Raw genomic sequence first — 23,993 nt, forward strand, 5'->3', positions numbered from 1 at the left:
CGCCTCCGGCTGGCTGTGCAGGCCCTGCGCCGCCACACCCACGGGGAAGAAATTGATGCCGAATTGAGAGATTCGCGTCGCCGCTACTGGGTTCCGTGGGAGCGCGCGCGGAAGAAACGCCCCCAACGGGGGATGGGGGCTTGGTCTAGACCCAACAGGAATCGGGGCTGGGGGAAGGTTTTTGTTGGCCCAACAAATTTAGGGTGTGTAGTAGGGGCTCTGCTGGAGTTGGATTTTTTATCTAGACACCCATATTTAGCTATTGGGGCTCAAGTAGGGGCTCTGCTGGAGTTGCTCTTAGAAGTTGTGCCACACGTCAACTATCGGGAGGGGGGCTCATGGCACACGGAATGGACCCAGAGTCCACCTAATTTTTTTCCATCCAAAAGTAGAGAGCGAATAAGGTGGGATGGAGAGCTGCTAAATTTAAAGAGTTATTTACAGAGTATGTTGGAGACGTTTTTTCTTCAACAATAACCAAATTTACCTTTAGAAAATGATTTGGCTAATCTCTTGGAGATGCTGATGAATGTTAAAAAGTAGCCCCGTCCGTCTTGCCACTGCTTAGATTCCCTCGTTGTCGTCGAAACTAATAACAGTTTCTTGGTCCCCATATTTTTAGTTTTGATCCCTTCATTCATTGCCATTATTGCTTCATATGTGGGCTTTGTTTCCTTAACTGCGATCTATTTATTATAGACAATTTGTTTTTTTTGTCATTGAGTCAGCGAAATCGTGTAAACCGTGTTCCACGCTCGACGTTGTGCACTGCCGCTGCGCCCCTGTCGGCATGGTGACGAGGTAATGGAGATAATTTCCGTTAAATTGAGACTTAACTTTAGATGCACAAGTGAAATATCATGAGAACCTAGCTTATTGACATATAACCCATTCTTATTTATGATTAGATCGTTTATAACCATATATGACATAGCCCCTGTGTTGGTTGGGTGGCCAAACCTAACTAGGATCTAGGAAGCCAGCCTGTTTAGAGCGTGGGGTCTAGCCTAGGTAAGCCATTGACCACCCTTAGGTTAGGCTTGTGGGAAACGTCAAGGACAACCGTTTTCGGTTAGCTAGGCTTGGCTAAGCACGTATCTTTCTTGCCTGTCCACCCCTATGTGTATTCCACGGCAACGGTGAGTGGTTCTCGCCTCCCCCTTCTTTGGTCGTGACAAAGAGGCGTGACAACAGAGTTTGGCGACGACGGCAAGGTGTCTCCCTCCTTTCCTCCATTCACCTAGCCATGACAGAGAAGCGAGACAATGGAGTCTGGTGGCATCATCATGCGGTTCTTGTCTTCTCTTCTATAGTCCCCTGATCTTCTTTGTGGGGTGAGGCAGAAGGCGAGGTGACGACCGTGGCGGCGATGATTGTAGGACGTGCATGGATATTAGAGCTCTCTTTTCCTCACTGCCGTGCAAGGTTGAGCTCTTTCATCGCGCACGCGGGGTGCAGTAGGGTGGGCCTCGGCCACACCATAGGCACTGCTATTGTCGATGCTCGAGGTAGAGAAAGACGGTCAAAGATAAGAGAAGTGGTGATGATGAGTGCGATGCTAGGCAACAAGCTCTAGTTGTTCAATAAAAATATTAACAAAGAAAAGGTAATTGTACCAAAACTATCCTACCAACCAAACAATATCTTAGATAATCATGTTTAACCAATAGACTCAAACCAAACAAATGACATATACTATCCTATATACAGGTTTGAGTTAAAAAGCAAAACGTACCAGCGGTACCGTACGGACTAACGTTTTTTTAAAAAAAAACATTTGGGCTACCGTTGAAGGGAGCGTTTGGTTGGAGGCGTTAAAGTTTAATAAATACAGTAACTCTTTTGTTTTATTTAACAATTAGTGTCTAATTATGGATTAATTAAACTTAAAAAATTCATGTTATAAATTACTTTCTATTTTTTTATTTCATAAATAGTGTACTCTATGCAAACTAGTATAATGCCCGTGCTAACGCCACGGTTTTTTTTAGGGAATGCTATATTAATTTTTTAGAGTTTTAATTTTGGTTAATTGTTTTTAAGTCTATATATATTTTATGAATCATCAGTACATAAAGACATCTTTATATTTTCTCTAACTTTTTAATCAAATATTGGATATCGTCAGGGATGTTGTCGTAGCACTGGTTTGCACGACTCGCCAAAATTTCAGCCAAGAACTCCGTCCTTAGTGATCTTGATAGCTATGAATGACAGATAATATTTTGTCAATATTTAATCGTTCATTGATGCAAATACTCACGTTGATACTCTCTTTCTTCTTCGGTCATCCTCCCTCGACGATCACGCTGATACTCACGTTGTCTTCTATTTATATCCTCCCTTCGTTCATCGTTTATCTCAGCACGACGATTGCGACCTTGCGATGTTTGAGCCCGCCTCGACGAGGCTTCATCTTTAGCAAGAATTTTGACCAATTTGAATTAGATTACAAAATTAGAAAAAACACCCAATTATTAAAAGCATACCTGTGACGTTGGTGATGTCGCTTAGCGCATCGCGTGTATGTCTAGGTGTAGACATTGAAGCCTCCTGAATGAAGAAAAAGGAACTGCAAAAGGGCATTCATGAATTTTATCATTAGACGTTGCATGATTAGTCAGAGACTTATACTATGATCTCATACACTTTTATTAGTTACTTACTATAGAAATAATATGCAAACATTCAGATGTAGGCCTTGTTTAAGCCTTGTTCAGTTTCCAAAATTTTTCAAGATTTCTCGTCACATCGAATCTTACGGCACATGCATGAAGCATTAAATATAGATGAAAATAAAACTAATTACGCAGTTTACCTGTAAATCGCGAGACGAATCTTTTGATCCTAGTTAGTCTATGATTGGATAATATTTGCCACAAACAAACGAAAAGTGCTACAGTAGCGAAATCCAAAATTTTTCCCAAACTAAACAAGGCTTTAGTTCACCCCAAAAAGCAAAAAGTTTTCAAGATTCCCCGTCACATCGAATCTTGCGGCACATGCATGAAGCATTAAATATAAATAAAAGCAAAAACTAATTACACAGTTTAGCTGGAAATCGCGAGACGAATCTTTTGATCCTAATTAGTCTATAATTGGATAATATTTGTCACAAACAAACGATAGTGCTACAGTACTGAAATCCGAAATCTTTTCGGAACTAAACAAGGCCGTACATGCATATAGGTTCAGAAATCACCCATCAGCCATCTGAACCTATATCCGAAGGCAACAGAATTTTCTTCTTGCTATTTTAGATTCTGTGTCCAGCGATTCAGCGATTCAGCTATGATCGGAGAGTAATGAAATACACTCCAATTCAAAAAAACCATTCCACCATTTAGATTAGAATACCGCGCTTGAGGAAGGGAGACGTAGATTGATTAACCGTAGATTGTTAATGCACTCGGAACCATGCTACACACTGTTTCCATCCCGATCAGTCTCCACTCTAAAACCGCGTAGTTATGAGAAAACAACAAAAAGCTTGTTGCCGGAGACTGCAGTCATCAGGAGTCACGACAGCTCCATTTCTACGTGATCAACTTGATCAGAAGCGCCATCGCTATGAGTGTCTGCCTGCATTTCAGAAGATCAAAACACCGAATCATTCAGCAATCTGGCAGACCGGCACATGAACGCGGGACCACGACGAGAGAACATGATGCTTACCGGCGGAGGAGCGATCCGGCCTGCGCCCCATCCGACAAGGAGGCCGACGGCGTCGGCGAACGTGCGGTGCGCCAGCTTCGTCTTGGTCCGGGACTCCGGGCGAATGACCCGGCGTGCTGCACGAGCGCGGCGCACCCGGCAAACCTCTTGCCCACCCTGGCGCCGCTCCCCTCGCACACCAGGCACAGGAACTGCCCCTTGTCCCGCTCCGTCTCGTAGAACCCCTCAGCGCCCTCGTCGCTCCCGTCGTGCACGCAGGCTGGTGCCCTTCCCGTCGTTCCTGCTCCGGCAGATCCGGCAGCAGGCGGTCGTCGTTAGCACAAGACGTAGATTGATTAACCGTGATTGACCTGGTCTGGTTATGGTAGAGATTAGTGGGCCGAATTAGTGGGCTGCGGTGGAGATGAGTTTATTGGGACGTGAGTTTGTGTGGTCTAATGGCCCAAGAAGTTTTCAATTATAGTGGAGATATCAAATATTTAATTTGGGCGACGGCTTGGGTGATGGGTCCGGTTTACGGCAGATTGGCATGGCAGCCTGGCACGCATGAAAGCTGTGGCCGAAACCAAAAGCGCGTCCCCGTTTCCCCGTTATTTTACCTGGCCCGCCCGCGCCCAGTCAGGTGACACGAAGGCCCAGCCAATCTGAAAGCAAAGCCTTGCCTTGGTTTAGGGCCCAATTTACTCCAACTGCCATTGCCTTTGGGACGGTCGCGGGCGCTCCATCCGAGGGAGTGGCACGACCGTAATACATACGCAATCCCAGGCCCAAACGAGCGCTATCAGCCAGCCAGCCAGCCAGGCCAGGCCCCCCACCCGCCGCGTTCCTCCGCGCCGAATTCCCATCTCCTCCCTCCTCTGCTCTGATTCCCCAAGGAAAGGGTCCGGCCTCCGATCCGATCCCATGGCGATGGCACCGCCGCCGCAGGAGCCATACCCAATCCACCGCCGGTAACGTAATCCCACCCGACCCATGGAAGGAGTAGGATCCTCCGATTACCCCCCTCCTCCTCCCACCTTCCTCCGCTCCACCCTCCCCCTCCTCACCTCCCTCGTCGGCGCCAATCACACCTCCGCCCGCTTCTGCTCCCGCTAGCACTACACTAGCACCAGCACCGAACCCCTTCTCCACTCCCTCACCACGGGCCGGGGGCCCACCATGGACCCCTCCTCCCCGCCGCGGCGGTGCTCCCTCCTCCGCCGCCTGCTACTCCTCGCCGTCGCCGCCCTCGCGCTCCGCCTCCTCTACGGCGCCTTCCTCGCCGTATCCACCGGACCCGCCGGCTGGCCGCTCTACCGGCCCGCCGCCACAACCGCCACAACCTCCACGAGGACCCACGTCGTCCAGGCCGACGTCCCGTCGCCGGAGGCCTGGCGCACCCGCCGCTGGCGCAGGGCCGTCGAATACCACGCCGCCCTCCTCGCGCCGCACCTCGCCGCCGCCGCCCTCTCGCCGGCATCCCGCGCCGTCTGCCTCGGCGGCGCGCAGGAGGCGCTCGCGATGCGAGAGCTCGGCGTCGCCAAAGCCGTCGCCGTCGCCAGGAAGCGCGCGCCCCCGCTCGTCGTCGCGGGGGACGACCGGAGACTGCCGTTCGACGCGTCGTCCGTCGACTTCGTCTTCGCGGGACGCGCCCTCGACGCCGCCAAGCGCCCTGCCGACCTCGCCGCCGAGGCCGCGCGGATCCTCAAGCCCGAGGGCCATCTCGTCGTGCTCACGTCCAGCGCCGCCGACGCCTACAGCCTCCGCTCGATCCAGGCGCTCCTCCCGTCGCTCCGCCTCCTCCGATCTCGCGAGATCGACGCCCAGGACGTCGGCTCCTCCACACTCCGGGAGCTTGTCTTCCAGAAGAATCCTCCTCATCCCACGGGCATGGGCACGGGGACTTCATCAGTGAACAACTGCTCGGTTGGGGATCACAGGCTCCAGCTCCTCGCGCACGCCGAGCCACTGATCCAGGAAGAGCCACTCAAACCGTGGCTCACGCTCAAGAGAAACATCAAGAACATCAAGTACCTCCCGGCCCTGGCCGATATCAGCTTCAAGCGCCGGTACGTGTATGTCGACGTTGGCGCGCGCAGCTACGGCTCCAGTATCGGCAGCTGGTTCCGCAAGCAGTACCCTAAGCAGAACCACACCTTCCAGGTGTTCGCCATTGAAGCTGACCCGGCGTTCCACTCTGAATACGCGGCGAAGAAGGGTGTCACGTTGCTTCCTTATGCAGCCTGGGTCAAGAATGAGACACTCAGATTCGAGATCAATGGTGATCCTGGAAAGGAGGACGAGGCCAAGGCCAATGGCCGTGGCATGGGGCGCATCCGCCCCGCCACCGGGAAGAAGATGTCCGGCGAGGTCAGGAGTGTCCCTGCGTTTGACTTTGCTGAGTGGTTGAAGCAGACCGTGACGGAGCAGGACTATGTGGTGATGAAGATGGACGTGGAGGGGACCGAGTTTGATTTGATCCCAAGGCTGTTTGACACTGGCGCAATCTGCTTGGTCGACGAGCTTTTCCTGGAGTGCCATTACAATCGGTGGCAGAAGTGCTGCCCTGGCGAGCGGTCGCCCAAGTATGAGAACACCTACGAGGAGTGCTTGGACCTTTTCAGCTCGCTGCGGGAGAGCGGCGTTCTTGTGCATCAGTGGTGGTAAAGGCTTGATTGGTAATCTCGTCTCTGGTACAGACATTTGGAAATATCGCAGTGCAGATAGAGTTCAAAGACAGATGACAAAAGGTTTTGACTAAGTAATTTATTTCCACACTGTATTCATTTTTCCTTGTAAACATGGGCAGTTGAGGAATTGAATTGTTTTACGCTGTTTAGGATGTGTAGTTAATTGAAAAAGGATTAAAGGAGTAGGTAAGGTGAAGTGAAGGGAAAGAAATGTACTTAGGGGTAGTTGCATTCCCAGTAAAAATCACTGTGCCTTGCGATTGCCCCTGTTGAGCAAACAATTGGAATGAATTATCAGTGAATTTATTATTGACACATGATTCAAAGGATCAGTGTGAACTGTTGACACTTTGGTTCCTGCAGTTGGACATGCTACTCTACGTGTTGTGTTCACCACTTTGCTGGCAAATACACTGACATTGTTTAGGAAAAGATAATTTCTCGCTAACTAGTGCATAGTAGTATTTTCAGATGTTAAGGGCACCCTAGTTTTTTTTCCCTGATAAAGGTGCAGAAGGCTTGTAAAATGGAGCAAATGATACAGAGTTTGTGTGCCTTATGTATATAAGCAGCTCGAAATAATTGTTGGAGTTCCCCGGCAGTAGCATTACCTCTACATATTATTGTGGCCTGGAGGCTGGAGCAGAGTATGGTCTATGTAGATGTTTTTGCACAAGGTGGAAATGCTTTTATTCATCTGCATACTACTATGGTGCCGAGAGAGAAGTTGAGATTCAGGTTGATGTAATGCCGGTTGCTTGTAGCCTGCCTTCTGCCTACATTGTTTTTGTCAGATACTCTACTGGAGTGTGTGATGTGGTGGTGATCATGTGGAGGAAAGGAACACCTTGTGCGAACATATCTGTTTTTTTTTTTTTTTCTGTAAAAAGCGGGGCAAGAGAGGGCAGTTTTTCTCGCACCCTGTTTCTGCCACAAAACAACGGAGGCGTCTACTGGAACTGGAACTGGAACATGTCTGGCCTTTTCTGTCATTGATTGGATTGGATGCCTTGCCAAATGACGATGAATACGCTTCCTCACTTGGGAGGCCATGAATTCCTTGGCTCGCCCTTGAGGTTATGGCATGGCATGGTGGCAGACAGCATCCACAAGCACTTTTTATCTTCTTTTGTGGCGTTTGGGCTGGTTTCACTGCTCGCTGGGGCCCGCCCGCGAGAAGAAAGACGACACCATTTGTTGGTGGATTTTTAGTTAATAATAAGGCGATGCCATTTGTTGGCTGTGTACTCCACTCCACTTTCTCTTCCGCCCCCAACCTTGGAATACTCCGCCGGCCGCCGGCCGCCGACCACCGCACTCCACATCCACACCTGCAGACTGATTCTCTTCTCCCTTCTTCCGGTAACTGGTAAGGCCCAGCTCTGCTTTTTCTTGGATGGGTTTGGTTATCTCCTTCATCTCTCTCAAAAGTCAAAACTCACAACTGGGGCTGGAGTTGCCGCCGTGAGTCACCCGTAACCAAACCCGAATCTTTGTTGCATTCCATTTGTGTTCAGTGAGCAGAGCACTGGTTTAGAGTAATAGTACTAACCATTAACCAGCTGCGGAGAAACATCTTATCTTCTGTCCATGGTTTCTACTTCTATTCAGTTCAGTTCAATATAAGCAGAGCATGTTTTCTCTTCTTTCTGTAAGCAGGCACATACAATCCTTGTGCGATTTCGCCAAAGTTTTCTACTCAGCCACACTCATGATTTTTTACCATAATAATAATGCCTAATAACTTTGAACCAGGATAGCTTGTGCTTGCAGAGTGTAAATAAGGCAGAATAAAGTCTGTACCCAGCAAAGATCCTTTCGCATAACATAACTCTAACAGTACATTTGCTTATCGACTCGACTGTTAGTGCGTGTCACGGTGCCAGTGTTATGCGTACCCTGATCTTTATCCTTCAAAAAGAAAGCAGTTGTTTCAACACGTGCTACCATCAGTAAACAAGATGCATTGCCTGGGGCGATGCTTCGCTACATTCTATTTTGGTAATTAACTATGATGTAAACTTTTTCCTATGTTCTGTTTAGCAGGCACTTGAGTTTGTGATCATGTGCTTCAAGTAGTATTGCTGACAACATGGTCAAGGGATCCACAGGCCACCACAACAACCCCATCGGTTCAGTTCGTAAGTAATAGTTTCAGCACCTGCATTTCTTGTGCCAGCATTGTTACAGGACAAAAACTTTGAATCTTGCAGCGTTCGAAGCGTTTCATAACGGATCATGGCATGGAGTGAATTCTATAAGGATACGGGATGGTGCTTTGCTTGTAAAATTTGTCTCCTCTGGATCCACAGTTCAGCATGACATTGATGGGTCCTATCTGCGCATACGTTCTAGAAAGGCAACTTGCTCTGATTGCTCACATGTTCTCAAGCCGGGCGCTGATGTCTGCGTATGGCAAGCCACTTACGGAGGAGAAACAAAAGATTCGGTATGCCACTTGACTACTTTGTTTCATGTCCACTTCCTTACATCTTCCAAATCTTTGCTATCCTATCAATATGGAGAACGACTCTACCATTTCTTGGTGTGTCCATGTCATTGGATAGTATCATCTCACAACCGCTTTGTTCCACTATATGTGCAGGTACCGTTGTGTCGTGATGCAAGGCTCATCAAAATCAAGAGAAATCATCAATTGGATCGGTGCCTCTGCTTGTTTGCCGTTATTTTCTATAAAGACCAGTGCCCGGGCAGCAAAGAAAAAGTGATATCTGGTACAATAGCTGACGTAGTGACGATAGACGATGTTTGCATCTTGCAAAATCTCCAATCTGAGGAGCTCCAGGATGGAAGCGTGCAATGGAATTCTGCAGTGGACTGCTTCCATCATAATAGAAGTAAGCTGCTGAGTGCTAGATTCTCCCTAGAAGTCGCATACCTGATAGTTTTGTCTAGCCTGAGGGGAATGGAATTCAGCATCAAGCTGGTTGATGGCAATATCATTTATCAGATCATCAAAGGAGACCAAGCACGGTATAGTATTGATTCCATGAGCATACCTCCAGGTTTTGGGAAGAGCATGGACATAATATCATTCAAACCACGTGCTGAGGCTTTACGCCCAATTATCAGAACAGTTCTAATCACTCAGGTTAAAGAAGACAATCTCATAGAAGATGGGTGTACCGCAGTGAAGCACGAATCTGATAGTGCACAAGATGTTGAAGTCTTGTATGAGCATGTGGACATAAGACGCTCAAAGCGTATGAAAACTCAACCAGACCGCTTTACTAGTTATGATGCACCTAATTTCAATCGGACCTACAACAAGAAAGAAGCATATGGACCATCTAATAAGAATGAAAATTCAGAGAGCGACTTGAGTTTTTATTCATCAGAGCAGACAGAATCAAGTGATGAAGAGGTCTTAGGAAATCCTGGGGTGAAGAAAAAAGTTTCCAGGTCTTTCGTGGTCAAGGAAGACCCAAGGTCTATGAAAGGCCAACACAAATACCCAGTGAAAAGAAATCAGTGCTCTTTGCCTATAAAAGAAAACCAAACCTCCATGGAAACAAAGAAGAACGCAACAGACCAAGGGTGTTCAGATTCTCATATTCCACATACGCCTGCAAAGAATATAGAGAAGTGCAATCGTCCAACATTTCGACTAAAGTCATTTGCTTCCTCTCGAAGCCTAGATGGCAATAGTGAACCAGCATTCTGCCAAAAGAGGGGTAGGAAAAGAAAGAAAGGCATGTGCCAAAGAGAGTACAAGCGAATGATAGAACAATGCATTGGAAATATCCAGTGTGAAGTGGAGAGAGATTCTGACTTTAAGATTGATGCCCAGATATTGAATGGCTGTGGACATGCTTACCAAGAAGAGGATTTTATGTGGCCATCTTCCGCTGATAGTCAAGAGGAGAAGGATGAGCTTCAAGAATTGTGGAAAGAAATGGACTATGCACTGGCCACAGTAGCAATTGATGAGCAAAAGCAGGTGAGTGAAGCATGAATTTTCTTTTGTAGTTGCTGTGGAGGGAGCTTAAGTTTGGGAACACGCAAACAATTGCTTTCCTCTCTTTCTATGAATATATTTGTTCTACCTAGCATTATTTAAGATACAAACATATTTGTTTTCGTTGTCATAGTTAATAAAATGTTTGGACTTCCAGACAACAGATTCAGAAGCCGATCATGAGAGCAATACTGATTTAGGAAAAAGAGGAGAACACTGTCATCATGACTGCATGCTGGACGAACAGCTTGGTCTGACCTGCAGACTGTGCAATGTTGTATGCACTGAGGCAAAGGATATCTTTCCACCGATGGTAGCTTCAAATATCAATCAAATTAGCATTTTTTTCCTTTATTTTACTTGGGACCCCATTATTGACTGTATGCATATTTCATTTTTGCGCAGTTTACTGGTAAGGACCACAAGAGGCTTGAACAGAGCCATTTTGGTCAGGATGATCATGTACTTGATCTTTCTTTTTTTGAGATTTGTGCTCCAGAATCCTCCAAAAGTAAGGAATCTGGGAATGTGTGGTCTTCAATCCCTGTTCTGGAACCAAAGCTACTTGCTCATCAAAGAAAAGCCTTCGAATTTATATGGAAAAACTTGGCAGGATCATTACAGCTTGAAGAAATGGATGATTCAACGAGTAGAGGTGGTTGTGTGGTTGCACATACTCCAGGAGCGGGTAAAACTCTGTTGCTGATTTCATTTCTTGTCAGTTACTTGAAAGTTCACCCAAGAAGCCGACCATTGGTCCTTACTCCAAAAGCCGCAATCCATACATGGAGGAGAGAGTTTCAGAAATGGGGCATTTTGCTTCCGTTACATGTGCTTCACCACTCTAACAGGACAAGCAAACTGATGAGGGGTCTTAGTTCGAAACTGCAGGTGGTTTTAAAGAATTTTCACCAACCAACATGGAAAACAATGCGCATCATGGATTGTCTAGACAAATTATGCAAGTGGCATGAGGAACCAAGCATTCTTCTCATGACATATTCTTCTTTCTTATCGCTTACGAAAGAAGACTCAAAGTTGCATCATCAGGAGTTCATAACGAAAGTTTTGATGAACAACCCTGGGCTATTGATTCTTGATGAAGGGCACAACCCAAGAAGCAACAAATCAAAGTTGAGAAAGTTGCTGATGAAGGTGAAGACTGAATTCAGAATACTCTTGTCTGGTACAGTCTTTCAGAACAACTTTGAAGAGTATTTCAACACCTTATCTTTGGCCAGACCTCGTTTTGTCAACGATGTTATGACCACGCTAGTTCCAGAATCAGAAAAGAAAACACGGAGCAGAACTGGCAAACATCAAGAAGCACTGGCAAGGCGTATTTTTGTGGAAAGAGTGGGGCAGAAGATCGAGTCTAGCAGCAAACATGACAGAATGGATGGCATCTCCTTGTTAAATGATCTTACTCATGGATTCATCGATTCATTTGAAGGGACAAAACTGAACATTCTTCCAGGTATACATGTGTATACCCTTTTCATGAAACCCACTGACGTCCAGGAAGAGGTCCTGGCGAAACTGTCAATGCCCTTGGCAGACAATGCGCGTTACCTTCTCGAGATTGAGTTGCTCATCACAATTGCTTCTATCCATCCTTGGCTTATAAACACAACCAGGTGTGCTAGCACTTACTTCACACCAGCAGAAGTAGCTAGAGTTGGGAAGTACAAGCGGAACTTTGCTGTTGGTTGCAAGGCAAAGTTTGTGATTGATCTTTTGCACAAGTCCTCATTCAGAGGGGAGAGGGTCCTGATATTTTGCCACAACGTGGCCCCAATAACCTTTCTTGTCAAGCTGATAGAGATAGTCTTTGGATGGCGTCTTGGGCAGGAAGTCCTGGTGCTGCAAGGAGATCAAGAACTGCCTGTGCGGTCAGATGTCATGGATAAATTCAACAGTGACAGAGAAGGGAAGAGGAAGGTGCTGATTGCTTCAACAACAGCCTGTGCCGAGGGTATCAGTTTGACCGGTGCATCGAGATTGGTGATGCTGGATTCGGAGTGGAACCATTCGAAGACCAGGCAGGCAATCGCAAGGGCATTCCGACCTGGCCAGGAGAGAATGGTGTTTGTCTACCTTCTTGTGGCGTCTGGGACATGGGAGGAAGATAAATACAACAGTAACAGGAGGAAAGCTTGGATCGCGAAAATGGTCTTCTTTGGGCGTTATTTCGATGACCCAATGCAAAACCGTGTGACTGAAATCGATGATGAGGTTCTGAAGGAGCTTGCTGATGAAGATGAGACCAATACTTTCCATATGATAGTGAAGCAGGACTGAAAAAGAAATGGTAGAATATTATTCAGAATATCTGTTCCCCTGTCCTGGAGTACATGGTTACGAGTATGTGTCCTATAATATATTATCGTTCCTCCCATGCTTTGCATTTGACCTGCTATGCTATGGAAAAGACCACCTTTGTAATTGTAGTCTGGTGGTTTTAGCTGGGAAAAAGAAATATAGGGATCTCTTTCATTAAGACTTTGAAAAATCTTGAGATCTCCTCATGCTTTTGTACTGTATTAGTCCTAACAAAGATGCACTTGCCTGCTACTAGACTTGCATTATTACTACTTGATTATCAGCTATCTATGCCTTGATTTCTAGATTATTTTCACATACTCCTTGTCTTATTTTTCTTCATCTTCAGGAAATTAAAATCAATACACAAGATGCTATGTAAAACACGTACTGTACATGCCCGATGGAATGTCCAAATCACCATGGATAAAATAAGACAAAAATGAAATGAAATGTGCAGACACTAGACAGATCACCATGAGTATGAATAAACAGAAACAAGAAGAAAATTGTTTTTTATCGGGTATAACTGGACCCACACAATCCACATACTGTACTCCACGACATACGCCGTGTACATGCAAAGAACTCTCTAGCCTCCGGTGCGCATATGCAAAGAAGATATTGAGAGGCAGTCACACAGTACCACCATACTACTTGTCCAAAGGCCCTTTTGCAGAAGAAGAAAATTGTTGGAATGTCCAAACACTAATCAGAGACTGACTGATTTTTTTTATTTAAAAAAATGCACCAGCCGGGAATCCAACACGGGTCTGTACCATGGCAGGGCGCTAGATGATCTATGCTGCTATGTGCTTTGCTTCTACGGGCTATGTACTTCTCTACAGAACTAAGGCTAAAGTCCTTTTTGGATCAATTTTGGATTCTTAAAAGCCATTTTATCTCTCTAATTCTTAGGCCTTGTTTAGTTCACCCAAAAACCAAAAAGGTTTTAAGATTTTCCGTCACACTCAATCTTACGGCACATGCATGAAACATTAAGGCCTTGTTTAGTTCCCAAAAAATTTTGCAAAATTTTTCAGATTTCCCGTCACATCGAATCTTTAGACACATGCATGAAGTACTAAATATAGACAAAAATAAAAACTAATTGCACAGTTTGGTCGGAATTGACGAGACAAATCTTTTGAGCCTAGTTAGTCCATGATTGGATAATATTTGTCAAATACAAACGAAAAAGCTACAGTGTCTATTTTGCAAAATATTTTGGAACTAAACAAGGCCTAAATATAGACGAAAACAAAAACTAATTACACAGTTTGCCTGTAAATCACGAGACGAATCTTTTGACTCTAATTAGTTTATGATTGAACAATATTTGCCATAAACAAATGAAACTGCTACAGTAGCGAAATCTAAAAAGTTTTCACGTCTAAACAAAGCCTTATAATATGCATGGATTCTGAGCAAAAATTGACGGGGTGTTTGGATCTCTCAGAATCTGACTTTAATTTATTACTGTACTGGTCACAAGAAACTGACAAAAGCTTCCTGATTTTTAAGAATATAAGAAAACTAGCGGTAAAAATTGGCCTGTTTATATCTCACCTAGTTTCTAAAAGTCAATTCACTAGCAAAAACTGGAGGGATCCAACGGGCCTTAAAACGTACGTATCCACCTTTGCTCTGAATGTGCCATGATGGACACGCTTGTGTGTAAGCAAAGCAAGAAAAAAAAATCTTGTACAACAATTGAAAATGACGAGGGATTAGGATAAAGATACATATAAAAAATATTTCACATGCAGTAATCCAGTTGTATAATAACTTGGCCATAAGAACCAGGTTATTGGTTTCCTTGGGGGAAAAAGTGATGGATTTGACGTTTAGTTTTCCTAGCCACGTCAAAAGATTTGGTAGCAAATATTTTGCACCAAAGTTTTGGCATTATGAATTTTAGATGAGGTGTTTAGATACACAAAAGGTTTTGACATTCTGCTATATTAATTAAAAGGAAAAGAGAGGCAGCTCGCGACCTAAAGCAATTTTGCACAGTTTTGGGACTTAAGAGTCCCAATTTTACATTATTTAACAATAATGGTGTTTAGATCTATTTTTACAAAAAATAGACTAAAATATCAAAACTTTTGGTAAAATAAAATGGAGGAACTAAAGGAGAGAGGCCATGTGTTTAGATTTTTTGTTTACCTGTGTGCTGTGCAGGTTTGCCCTGTCCGCTGCGCTGCGGCTCCTCCCGTATATATAAATACCTTCCGTCAGCCTCTTCCAGGCGGCGGCGCCGCCTCCCCTCCCCTCCCCTCCATTAGTCCCTCCCTCGCCTCGACACGAATAATACTGAAGAGCTCTCTCTCACTCTCCCGAGCCCCATCCCTAACCTAGCCGCCACGCTAAGCACCTTCCCTCGCCTCCGATCCCTTCCTTTCCCCCACCGGCGAGCCCGCCCAGGTAAGCATCGCGTTCGTCCCACCCTCCCGATTGATATTGCTTTGCTACGAATAAATACTAGTACATGTGTTCTCTTTTCCGCGCTGTCTTCGGATTCGGCGTTCGCGATGAGGTGCTTACGGTTTCTGCGCAGGGGTTTCCTTGCTATGCTTCCATCCAAGAGGTCCGCGGGCGCCGACGGCGGCGAGTCCAAGAGGGCTAAGCTGGGGGAATCGCCATCCTCCGCCGCCGCCGCCGTAGGGACGGCCAGTAACGGCACCCGGAATGGGGCGGCACCGGAGATCGACGAGGACCTGCACAGCAGGCAGCTCGCCGTGTACGGCAGGGAGACAATGCGCCGCCTCTTCGCCGCCGATGTCCTCGTCTCTGGCCTCAATGGCCTGGGTGCTGAGATTGGTTCGTCTGCCCCCCCCTTTCCCTTGCCGTCCTGCATTTTCAGATTCATGACGCAATGCCTGAATCCTCGTTACTGGAACGCAGAAAGAATACTAAATGGATTAGACGCCAAGTTCCTGTTGTGAATTTCAGTATTTGTCATGTCTGTGCTTAGCATTGCTTTTTTTGGGGGGGGGGGGGGGGGTGGTGGGGGTTCTGCAATTTTAGATTAGCCCACATATTAAGCATTACATACCGGCTGATTCTAACAACACATCAACTTGTTCTTATAAAAACACACACATCAACTTCTTTCACGTGTTATGTATGTCGCATTAAAAAAAAATTGTGCTGCACTTTTGCAGCAAAAAATCTTGCTCTTGCTGGAGTCAAATCTGTCACCATACATGATGTCAAAATGGTGGAAATGTGGGACTTGTCTGGCAATTTCTTCTTATCAGAGCAAGATGTCGGAAAGAACAGGGCTGTAGCCTGTGTGTCAAAGCTGCAAGAGCTGAATAACGCTGTTCTGGTCTCTGCTCTAACAGAGGAATTGACATCAGAGCACTTTTCTAAGTTCCAGGTTCGTCTCTAGTCCTCAGTACCATCTTTCCTTGCTTTTGACTTGCAGTATCATTTGATCATGATCCAGTGAATCTGTGATGCATTTCGTGGTTGCTGACAGCTTTAATTTGTTTGTTTCCTGCCAAAGCATTAAATTTCTGATTTCACACATTTCTTGTCTATTTGGTATGATTACTTAACTCACAGCTTGTTTGATTTCACAGGCTGTTGTTTTCACTGATATAAGTTTGGAGAAGGCTTATGAATTTGACGACTATTGTCACAGCCACCAGCCTCCAATCTCTTTTATCAAAGCTGAAGTCTGTGGCCTTTTCGGCAGTGTCTTCTGTGATTTTGGACCTGAGTTTACTGTCCTTGATGTTGATGGTGAAGATCCACATACTGGTATAATTGCATCCATCAGCAATGACAGTCCTGCAATGGTATCCTGTGTTGATGATGAGAGGCTTGAGTTTCAGGACGGTGATCTTGTTGTTTTCTCTGAGGTCCAAGGCATGGCAGAATTGAATGATGGAAAACCAAGGAAGGTAAAAAATGCTAGGCCGTTTTCATTTAGCATTGAGGAGGACACAAGTAGCTATGGTGTTTATACAAAAGGTGGTATCGTTGCACAAGTGAAGGAACCAAAGGTTCTACGTTTCAAGGCACTAAGAGATGCAATGAGAGATCCTGGCGATTTCCTTCTGAGTGATTTTTCAAAGTTTGAACGATCACCTGTGCTTCATCTAGCCTTTCAAGCTCTGGATAAATTTAAGAAGGAACATGGGCGGTATCCTACCGCTGGCTGTGAGCAGGATGCTCAAACTTTCCTCAAGTTTGCTGCTGATATTAATGAAGCATCTGTTGGTCCGAAGCTGGAAAACATTGATGAAAAGTTGCTCTGTCATTTTGCAAGTGGTTCTCGAGCTGTTTTGAACCCAATGGCTGCAATGTTTGGTGGTATTGTTGGTCAAGAAGTTGTGAAGGCATGTTCAGGGAAATTCCATCCGCTTTACCAGGTTTGCTTTTTGAATAATGTATATCTTCTTTGTTTATAGTGGCACCTCTTATCCTTGTCTGATGAAACTCCACCTTATGCAGTTCTTCTACTTTGATTCTGTTGAATCTCTCCCTACATATCAGTTGGATCCCCAAGACTTGAAGCCTTCAAATAGCCGCTATGATGCTCAGGTCTCTGTTTTTGGTTCCAAGCTTCAGAAGAAGATGCTAGATGCAAATATTTTCATTGTGGGTTCTGGCGCTCTTGGTTGTGAGTTCTTGAAGAACCTTGCCTTAATGGGTGTCTCTTGCAGCTCCAAGGGAAAGCTAACTATAACAGATGACGATGTCATTGAGAAAAGCAATCTGAGTCGCCAGTTTCTGTTCCGTGACTGGAACATTGGGCAAGCAAAGTCTACTGTAGCTGCTGCAGCCGCCATTGCTATCAACCCCAGCCTCCAAATTGATGCTCTTCAGAACCGTGCCTCTCCAGATACCGAAAATGTGTTCCATGACACATTCTGGGATGGACTGGATGTTGTTATCAATGCCCTTGATAATGTGAATGCTAGGATGTATATGGACATGAGGTGCCTGTACTTCCAGAAGCCACTACTGGAGTCAGGGACATTGGGTGCAAAGTGCAATACACAAATGGTCATTCCTCACCTTACTGAAAATTATGGAGCTTCTAGAGACCCACCCGAGAAGCAGGCACCCATGTGCACAGTCCATTCTTTTCCACACAACATTGATCATTGCTTGACATGGGCCCGTTCAGAGTTTGAGGGTTTGCTAGAGAAAACACCAAATGAAGTAAATTCTTTTCTGTCTAATCCTGCTCAATATGCTGCTGCCATGAGGAAGGCAGGTGATGCCCAAGCAAGGGAATTACTTGAACGCGTCTCTGAATGTCTTGACAAGGAGCGATGCAATACATTTGAGGATTGTATAACTTGGGCCCGATTGAGGTATGTTCATGCTTTCTATTGTCCACATTTCTTCAATTCTTCTGTATATGATATATGTTACTATTTTCTTCACTTCTGTGGGATTCCACATCTTCCTCTTACCCACCTTATGATAAATGAATTATCAGTTTTATGACATTGTACTGCTAATTTAACCAACATCTGTTCAAGTTGATTCCCTTTGTAGCTGAGAACAGTTAAAATTTAAGAAGTGTTGTACTTTGACCAGACAAAATTAATTTGTTATTCTTGGACATGCATCTGTGTTCCTTTAGTTTTTGTGCAAGATTAACTGATTTCATTTGGTTTTATGTCAGATTTGAGGATTATTTCTCAAACCGCGTGAAGCAGCTTACATTCACTTTTCCTGAAGATGCTGCTACTAGCACAGGCACTCCTTTCTGGTCCGCCCCAAAGCGCTTTCCCCGTCCTCTGCAATTTTCAGCCACTGATTCATCTCACATCAACTTCATCATGGCTGCTTCAATACTGAGAGCAGAGTCATTTGGGATTGCTATACCTGACTGGGCAAAGAATGCAAGTAAGCTGGCTGATGCGGTCGATAAGGTTGCAGTTCCTAAATTTGAGCCAAAGAAAGGGGTGAATATTGTGACAGATGAGAAGGCTACTAACCTTTCTAGTGCCTCGGTTGATGATGTTGCTGTTATTAATGACCTTTTGACCAAGTTGGAAGAATATGCCAAGGGCTTGCCTCCAGGATTCCAAATGAAACCTATCCAATTCGAGAAGGTTAGTATTCCAACTACATATTCATTCGAATCCAAGGTTTAAGAGGTTCTTTGAGATGGTTCCCCAACTATTAATACTAGTATAATGCCTGTGCTAACGCTACGGCAGCAGCACATAACCAGACAATACTAAAAAAAACAATTCCTACTGGAATAGTCAAATCAGCTTGTAAGTTAGCTTAAGCAATAAGCAAAGTTTGTTGTGTAAGGCAAATATATATAAAAAAAAGTTCTGCTGGTCTTTTGTAATAATAAAAATAAAAATTTCTTTCATCTCAGTCCAAGATTCACATGAGATGCACGGGCTTATGCTTGGAATCCTGGTTCCTGAAAGTTCAAGTGATATCTACCTAATGCATTGATCAGCACCATAAGTAGTTAGGTCTTTATAATGATAAATTTGGTCCTTAATAGTTTGATGCATGTTCTTCCCATCCCATTCCCTTCTGTGTATAGTCAGTTTTCTTTCTGATGTTGGTATCTACTACTAAATATTTCTTCTCTACTCTTAATGAACAAGCAATACATCAAGTTCCATTTATCAGCACTATAAGTAGTTAGTACAATCTCACTGCTTATTTTTCTTAGAACAGATCCCATTGTTGCAAATCGTGATTTCATCTATCTCGATGGTGGTTGGCTGTCCTGTAGTATGACATGCTTGCTTTACTTCGTGGCACATAGGATTTTGTTTCTTCCAACCAGATGGATATGTAAACACGAATGTTGCAAACTACTGACATGAAATAGCCGGTCTAACATCCACTTTGCTTTTCCAGGATGATGACACTAATTTTCACATGGATTTAATAGCTGGGTTTGCAAACATGCGCGCGAGGAACTACAGCATTCCTGAGGTTGACAAGTTGAAGGCTAAGTTCATCGCTGGAAGGATCATCCCGGCCATCGCAACTTCAACAGCCATGGCCACAGGTCTCGTGTGCCTGGAGCTATACAAGGTCATTGCTGGGGAGCACCCCATCGAGGACTACCGCAACACATTTGCCAACCTAGCTCTTCCGCTGTTCTCAATGGCCGAACCAGTTCCGGCGAAGGTTATGAAGCATCAAGATCTGAGCTGGACCGTATGGGACCGCTGGACTATCAAGGGCAACCTGACTGTCGCTGAACTCCTGCAGTGGTTCAGTGACAAGGGCCTCAGCGCTTACAGCATGTCCTGCGGCACTTCTCTTCTGTACAACAGCATGTTCGCGAGGCACAAGGATAGGCTGCAGAAGAAGGTTGTTGATGTCGCCAGGGAGGTGGCAAAGGTGGAGGTTCCTGAATACCGGAAGCACATAGATGTCGTGGTGGCATGTGAGGATGATGACGGGAATGACATTGACATTCCTCTCGTCTCGGTTTACTTCCGCTAGTCTGCATCTGAGGCCAGGCCCTAGGAAGATTACTGCATTCAACTCGTCTCTAGCCCACTCTAGTGGTGTCAAGCGTAGAATAGTTGGTTGCCACATTGGCGATGGTAGCTCGGCTCTATCCTGGTATCTGATTAAGTTACTCTATTTAGCATCCGTTATATGATGTGCTGCTCATCTAATTGGGTTGGTGTGATTATTAAGGTACACACACTGGTAAAGTTAATCGACAGGTGACTTGAATTTGTTTTCTTTCTTTTGTCTGCTTTATCACTATTTGTCGATTCGATTTAAAAAACTGTGGCTGATGCTGACGTTTGCAACTGGGAAATTGTTAGAGCATCTCCAAAGGCTTTGCCAACTTGATTTGATATTTGTTGTTATTTGCAAACTTCTATAACAAAATGCAAAGGATAAAAATAGGTCATCTCTAAGGGAATTGTCTTTTGGACTTGGCAAATGATAAAAATAGAAGGTCTCCAGGCGCGCGCGCTTTGCTCGCGCGTGACTTTGCTCGCGCGATTGGGTTTGCAAAGCCATCCACAACTTGGCATTTTTGCCAAGTTTCTCCCTCATTTGCCAAGTTGTCCAAATTGCAAACTCCAAATGTAAAACCGTTGGATACCTCTTTTGGAGCTTTTTGGCAAATTACTCAAATGCAAACCTCAAATGCAAAACCCTTGAAGATGCTCTTAGTGTGTCTTTGCTATTGGCCTAACACTATAGGCCTGTTCGGTCCCCTTGCTAAATTTTAGTCACTTTAGTGACTAAACTTCTAAACACATTGAAAAAAAAAGTTAAAATAGTTTAGTCACTAGTCATCCAAGAGTAGATAAAATAATTTTAGTCTATGTTGCCGTGTGGAGATAGGATAACGCAAAGGTCTTTTTCTTTTTGTTTATATATATATATATCCACCAGACCCAATATATATACCCCAAACCCTAATCCCACCTATCCAGCCACCCTATCCGCCGCCACCCCCAACCACCCCGTCGCAACCCACCCTGGAGCCCGGCCGTCGCGTCACCCCCTTGGGAGTGCAGCTCGCCACCCCTGGATGAGCACCGTGCTCGCCTCCTGGAGCATCGATGGTGACGGTCTACCAGCCACTCCATCCCTCCTCTTATCTCCTCCTCGCCACTAGGCCCACCACGGGACTCGGCCGTCGTCTTCCCTCCCAACAACGCATCCGGAGCGCTGCCGACGTTGGTAGATGCTTCGGCGTCTGAGCTCCTGGCCGCTCGTGCGGCTTGGCGAGCTTCGGAAGTGATGGCTGTCCTCGAGACCTTGAAGCTGGGTGCCAACATCCCTCGGGAGGCTAAGTCCTGCATCTGCGTCATGCATGGCGGCAGCAGCAGGCGTTTGTCTCGACGTTTTCAAGTCTGCATCTGCGTTAGCAGGCGAGTAGATTGAGGCCTTGTTTAGTTCCCAAATTTTTTTTGGTCGGGATACTGTAGCAGTTTCGTTTATGTGCTTACATATACGAGTTTCTATGGATAGCAATTATGATTTGGACTAAATAAATAATAGATTTCGTAAATTGTTATCATGTGTTTTGATTTTCTATGCTTCTTGAGCCAACCGTGTAATTAAGAAATCATCTGGAATTCTATACATTGTTAGAGCACATTTTATACATTGTTGAAACATAATTTTATACATTTATATATTGTTGGAACTCAATTTTATATGTCTTATGCTTTTCAATTTTCTAGTATTTGCATCAATGCGAGTTTTTATTCTAGCATTAGTGAGTTTCTATACATACATTCAATTTTATTTGACAAGAGGCTAAAATTGCCTTTTTTTTTGTGAAACTACATATATGAGCGTGGTGCCAATTGGCGGTGGCGGATTGGGGCGTGGACAACGTAATGGCATGGCACAGTCAAGGATATCTTCCACATGTCCATTTTTGATTTTTATACTTCTTGAGTCACAGTTTCTATGTCATGGATTTTTATGTTTTGATTCAATTTAGTGTCTATGCATTATTCCTCTATTAATTGTATGTCCCCAAAGTGACAAAATGGTTTGAGTTGTGTTCGTCACGGTTTTTGGATAAATAAATCTCCTATATGGGAGGGTTTTATTAGGTTCTATACATTGTTTCTCTATTAATTATACATCCACACAAGTAGGAGGAAAAGTAAAAGTTTATGTTGGGACCATAATACATTTTTGTGCATATTTTATACGTTGTTGGGTGGGTGCAGCCAGCTAGTCGAAGGAATAAGTGAATTTTTTATGAACGTGAATTATGTTTTTTTGCTGTATAAAAATATTTGTCACTGTAACTTGGTATATATTGTTGGTATACGATTCTACGCATTATTGATTTATAATTCTATACATTGTAAGAGCAATTTTTATGTGGTAAAAAAAATAACTTTTATTCACCGAAATACTAATTTCTATGCAATGCGATAAAAACATTTATGCGCATATTGACTACTAATTCTATGGTGTGCGTATGGGTAGTAATGATGGTGTTGTAATCGGCCCCCATACTATGAAGCATGATGTTACAGAGAATAATGATTGTGTCAGGTGAAATATCCCATCTTGTGGAGAGGTTTTTACGCATCAATAAAAATTATTGTTATTTATTCAACTACTAATTTATATGCAATGTAGCACTAAAAATCTTTATGCGCATCTTGACTATTGATTCTATGTACCTAATCGGTAAGAGTTTTTGTGCGCCATTGTAAGGGTTTTTGCGCCTGCTCAAAACATGTTTCTATGCCTTTGTTGTGGTGTAGGATGGTCGAAAGGATTCCACTATTTGGCGTGAGGCCAATGGTGGCTCGTCATAGGACATGGCTTGCGACGTCCGCAACTTCCTTGGCTTGTGACAATGGCGTAGTTTGATATTTGATATAGTTGATAGGTTAATGTAAAAAGTTAGTTTTTCATATGTTGTGGTTATATGCTTGGATGATACGAGTGAAACTATTGGTTTCTATGTAACCTCTGTTGGGTTTCAATATTTGGTTGACTTAGTGTCTATGCATATTATGAGTTGAGAACATTATGGATAGTCCACATCTAGTGTGTAGTGTTTTGTATGTTTCATTCCCCTAGAGGGAATTATGGTGTAAGGTTTCTATACATTGTTTCTCTATTAAATAAACATATCTTGGTGCAAAGAATGGTGTGAGTATGGGTAGTGACGGTGTTGGTTGTAATAGGCCCCTGTAGCAGGAAGCATGATGTTGTTACAGACAATCATGATTGTGTTGTGGAATGTCCATCTTGTGGAGAGGTTTTTACGCAGCAACAAAATTAATTTTTATTAATTCAACTACTAATTTATATGCAACGTGGCACTAAAAACCTTTATGCGCATCTTGACTATTAATTCTATACACCTACTCGGTCCTCACATGTCAGCATTCAAATTTTGGAGAACCCAAGATCGTCTCTATGTGAAGATGTTTCTATACGGTAACAAAATTAATTTTTATTCATCCAACCACTAATTTCTATTCAACGTTGACGCCAACACTTTCTTACATGTTTTGACGAGTGATTCTATATATTTAATTAGTCGTTATGTGTCACGATTCAAATTTCAAATTTTAAAAAACACAGGATCGTCTCTATGTTTCTCACTCACAAGATCTATTCGTAGACGAATGCATAAAACTTTGTGTCATAGTGCACAAAATTATGATTTTTTTTTTCAAAAATGTATTCACAACTACTTTCAAAAAAAATGTATTCACAACGGATCTTGAATCGTGCACAAAAATATCAGGAGTTCAATGGTAAAAACCGTTTTTGAATCAGATGTTTCATTGAGAAATTGTTGTGAAAAAACGGAAGATATTAGAGTGGACGCAAACATGCAGGCATGTGTCAGTATGTGTCAGTCTATGTCA

The 23,993-nt window shown here is 44.2% G+C and overlaps 3 protein-coding genes across 5 annotated transcripts; all 3 read left to right on the forward strand.

The window, feature by feature from the left end:
* On the forward strand, positions 4,491-6,657 carry LOC8077522. The gene has a single exon (XM_002461221.2). It carries the CDS (start codon positions 4,834-4,836, stop codon positions 6,319-6,321), a length of 1,488 nt encoding a protein of 495 aa, XP_002461266.1. The 5' UTR covers positions 4,491-4,833; the 3' UTR covers positions 6,322-6,657.
* Positions 7,293-12,928, forward strand: LOC8084981 (SNF2 domain-containing protein CLASSY 1). Of its 2 annotated transcripts, none has more exons than XM_021453267.1 (6): positions 7,293-7,713; positions 8,388-8,485; positions 8,558-8,793; positions 8,950-10,305; positions 10,481-10,636; positions 10,729-12,928. In XM_021453267.1, the coding sequence occupies exons 2-6, from the start codon at positions 8,437-8,439 to the stop codon at positions 12,622-12,624; spliced, it is 3,693 nt and encodes a 1,230-aa protein (XP_021308942.1). In that variant the 5' UTR covers positions 7,293-7,713; positions 8,388-8,436; the 3' UTR covers positions 12,625-12,928. The 2 variants fall into 2 exon arrangements, with proteins under 2 accessions (XP_021308942.1, XP_021308941.1); XM_021453266.1 differs by having other exon boundaries at positions 8,391-8,485.
* On the forward strand, positions 14,888-20,360 carry LOC8084982 (ubiquitin-activating enzyme E1 3). 2 transcript variants are annotated; one of them, XM_021453268.1, is made up of 7 exons: positions 14,888-15,072; positions 15,206-15,468; positions 15,813-16,030; positions 16,236-17,030; positions 17,113-17,981; positions 18,299-18,731; positions 19,510-20,360. In XM_021453268.1, exons 2-7 carry the CDS (start codon positions 15,219-15,221, stop codon positions 20,104-20,106), a joined length of 3,162 nt encoding a protein of 1,053 aa, XP_021308943.1. In that variant the 5' UTR covers positions 14,888-15,072; positions 15,206-15,218; the 3' UTR covers positions 20,107-20,360. The 2 variants fall into 2 exon arrangements, with proteins under 2 accessions (XP_021308943.1, XP_002461268.1); XM_002461223.2 differs by lacking the exon at positions 14,888-15,072 and having other exon boundaries at positions 15,165-15,468.

The sequence above is a fragment of the Sorghum bicolor genome, chromosome 2 (assembly GCF_000003195.3).
Source record: "Sorghum bicolor cultivar BTx623 chromosome 2, Sorghum_bicolor_NCBIv3, whole genome shotgun sequence".
In the NCBI taxonomy this organism is placed as follows: Eukaryota; Viridiplantae; Streptophyta; class Magnoliopsida; order Poales; family Poaceae; genus Sorghum; species Sorghum bicolor.

Bases quoted from the DNA above. Each gene is read 5' to 3' on its own strand.
- LOC8077522 (XM_002461221.2), top strand. From the start codon at position 4,834: ATGGACCCCTCCTCCCCGCCGCGGCGGTGCTCCCTCCTCCGCCGCCTG.
- LOC8084981 (XM_021453267.1), top strand. From the start codon at position 8,437: ATGGTCAAGGGATCCACAGGCCACCACAACAACCCCATCGGTTCAGTT. The intron at 8,486-8,557 runs GTAAGTAATAGT...TGAATCTTGCAG, and splicing joins CAACCCCATCGGTTCAGTTC to CGTTCGAAGCGTTTCATAAC. The intron at 8,794-8,949 runs GTATGCCACTTG...CTATATGTGCAG, and splicing joins GAGGAGAAACAAAAGATTCG to GTACCGTTGTGTCGTGATGC.
- LOC8084982 (XM_002461223.2), top strand. From the start codon at position 15,180: ATGAGGTGCTTACGGTTTCTGCGCAGGGGTTTCCTTGCTATGCTTCCA. The intron at 16,031-16,235 runs GTTCGTCTCTAG...TTGATTTCACAG, and splicing joins AGCACTTTTCTAAGTTCCAG to GCTGTTGTTTTCACTGATAT. The intron at 18,732-19,509 runs GTTAGTATTCCA...TTGCTTTTCCAG, and splicing joins AACCTATCCAATTCGAGAAG to GATGATGACACTAATTTTCA.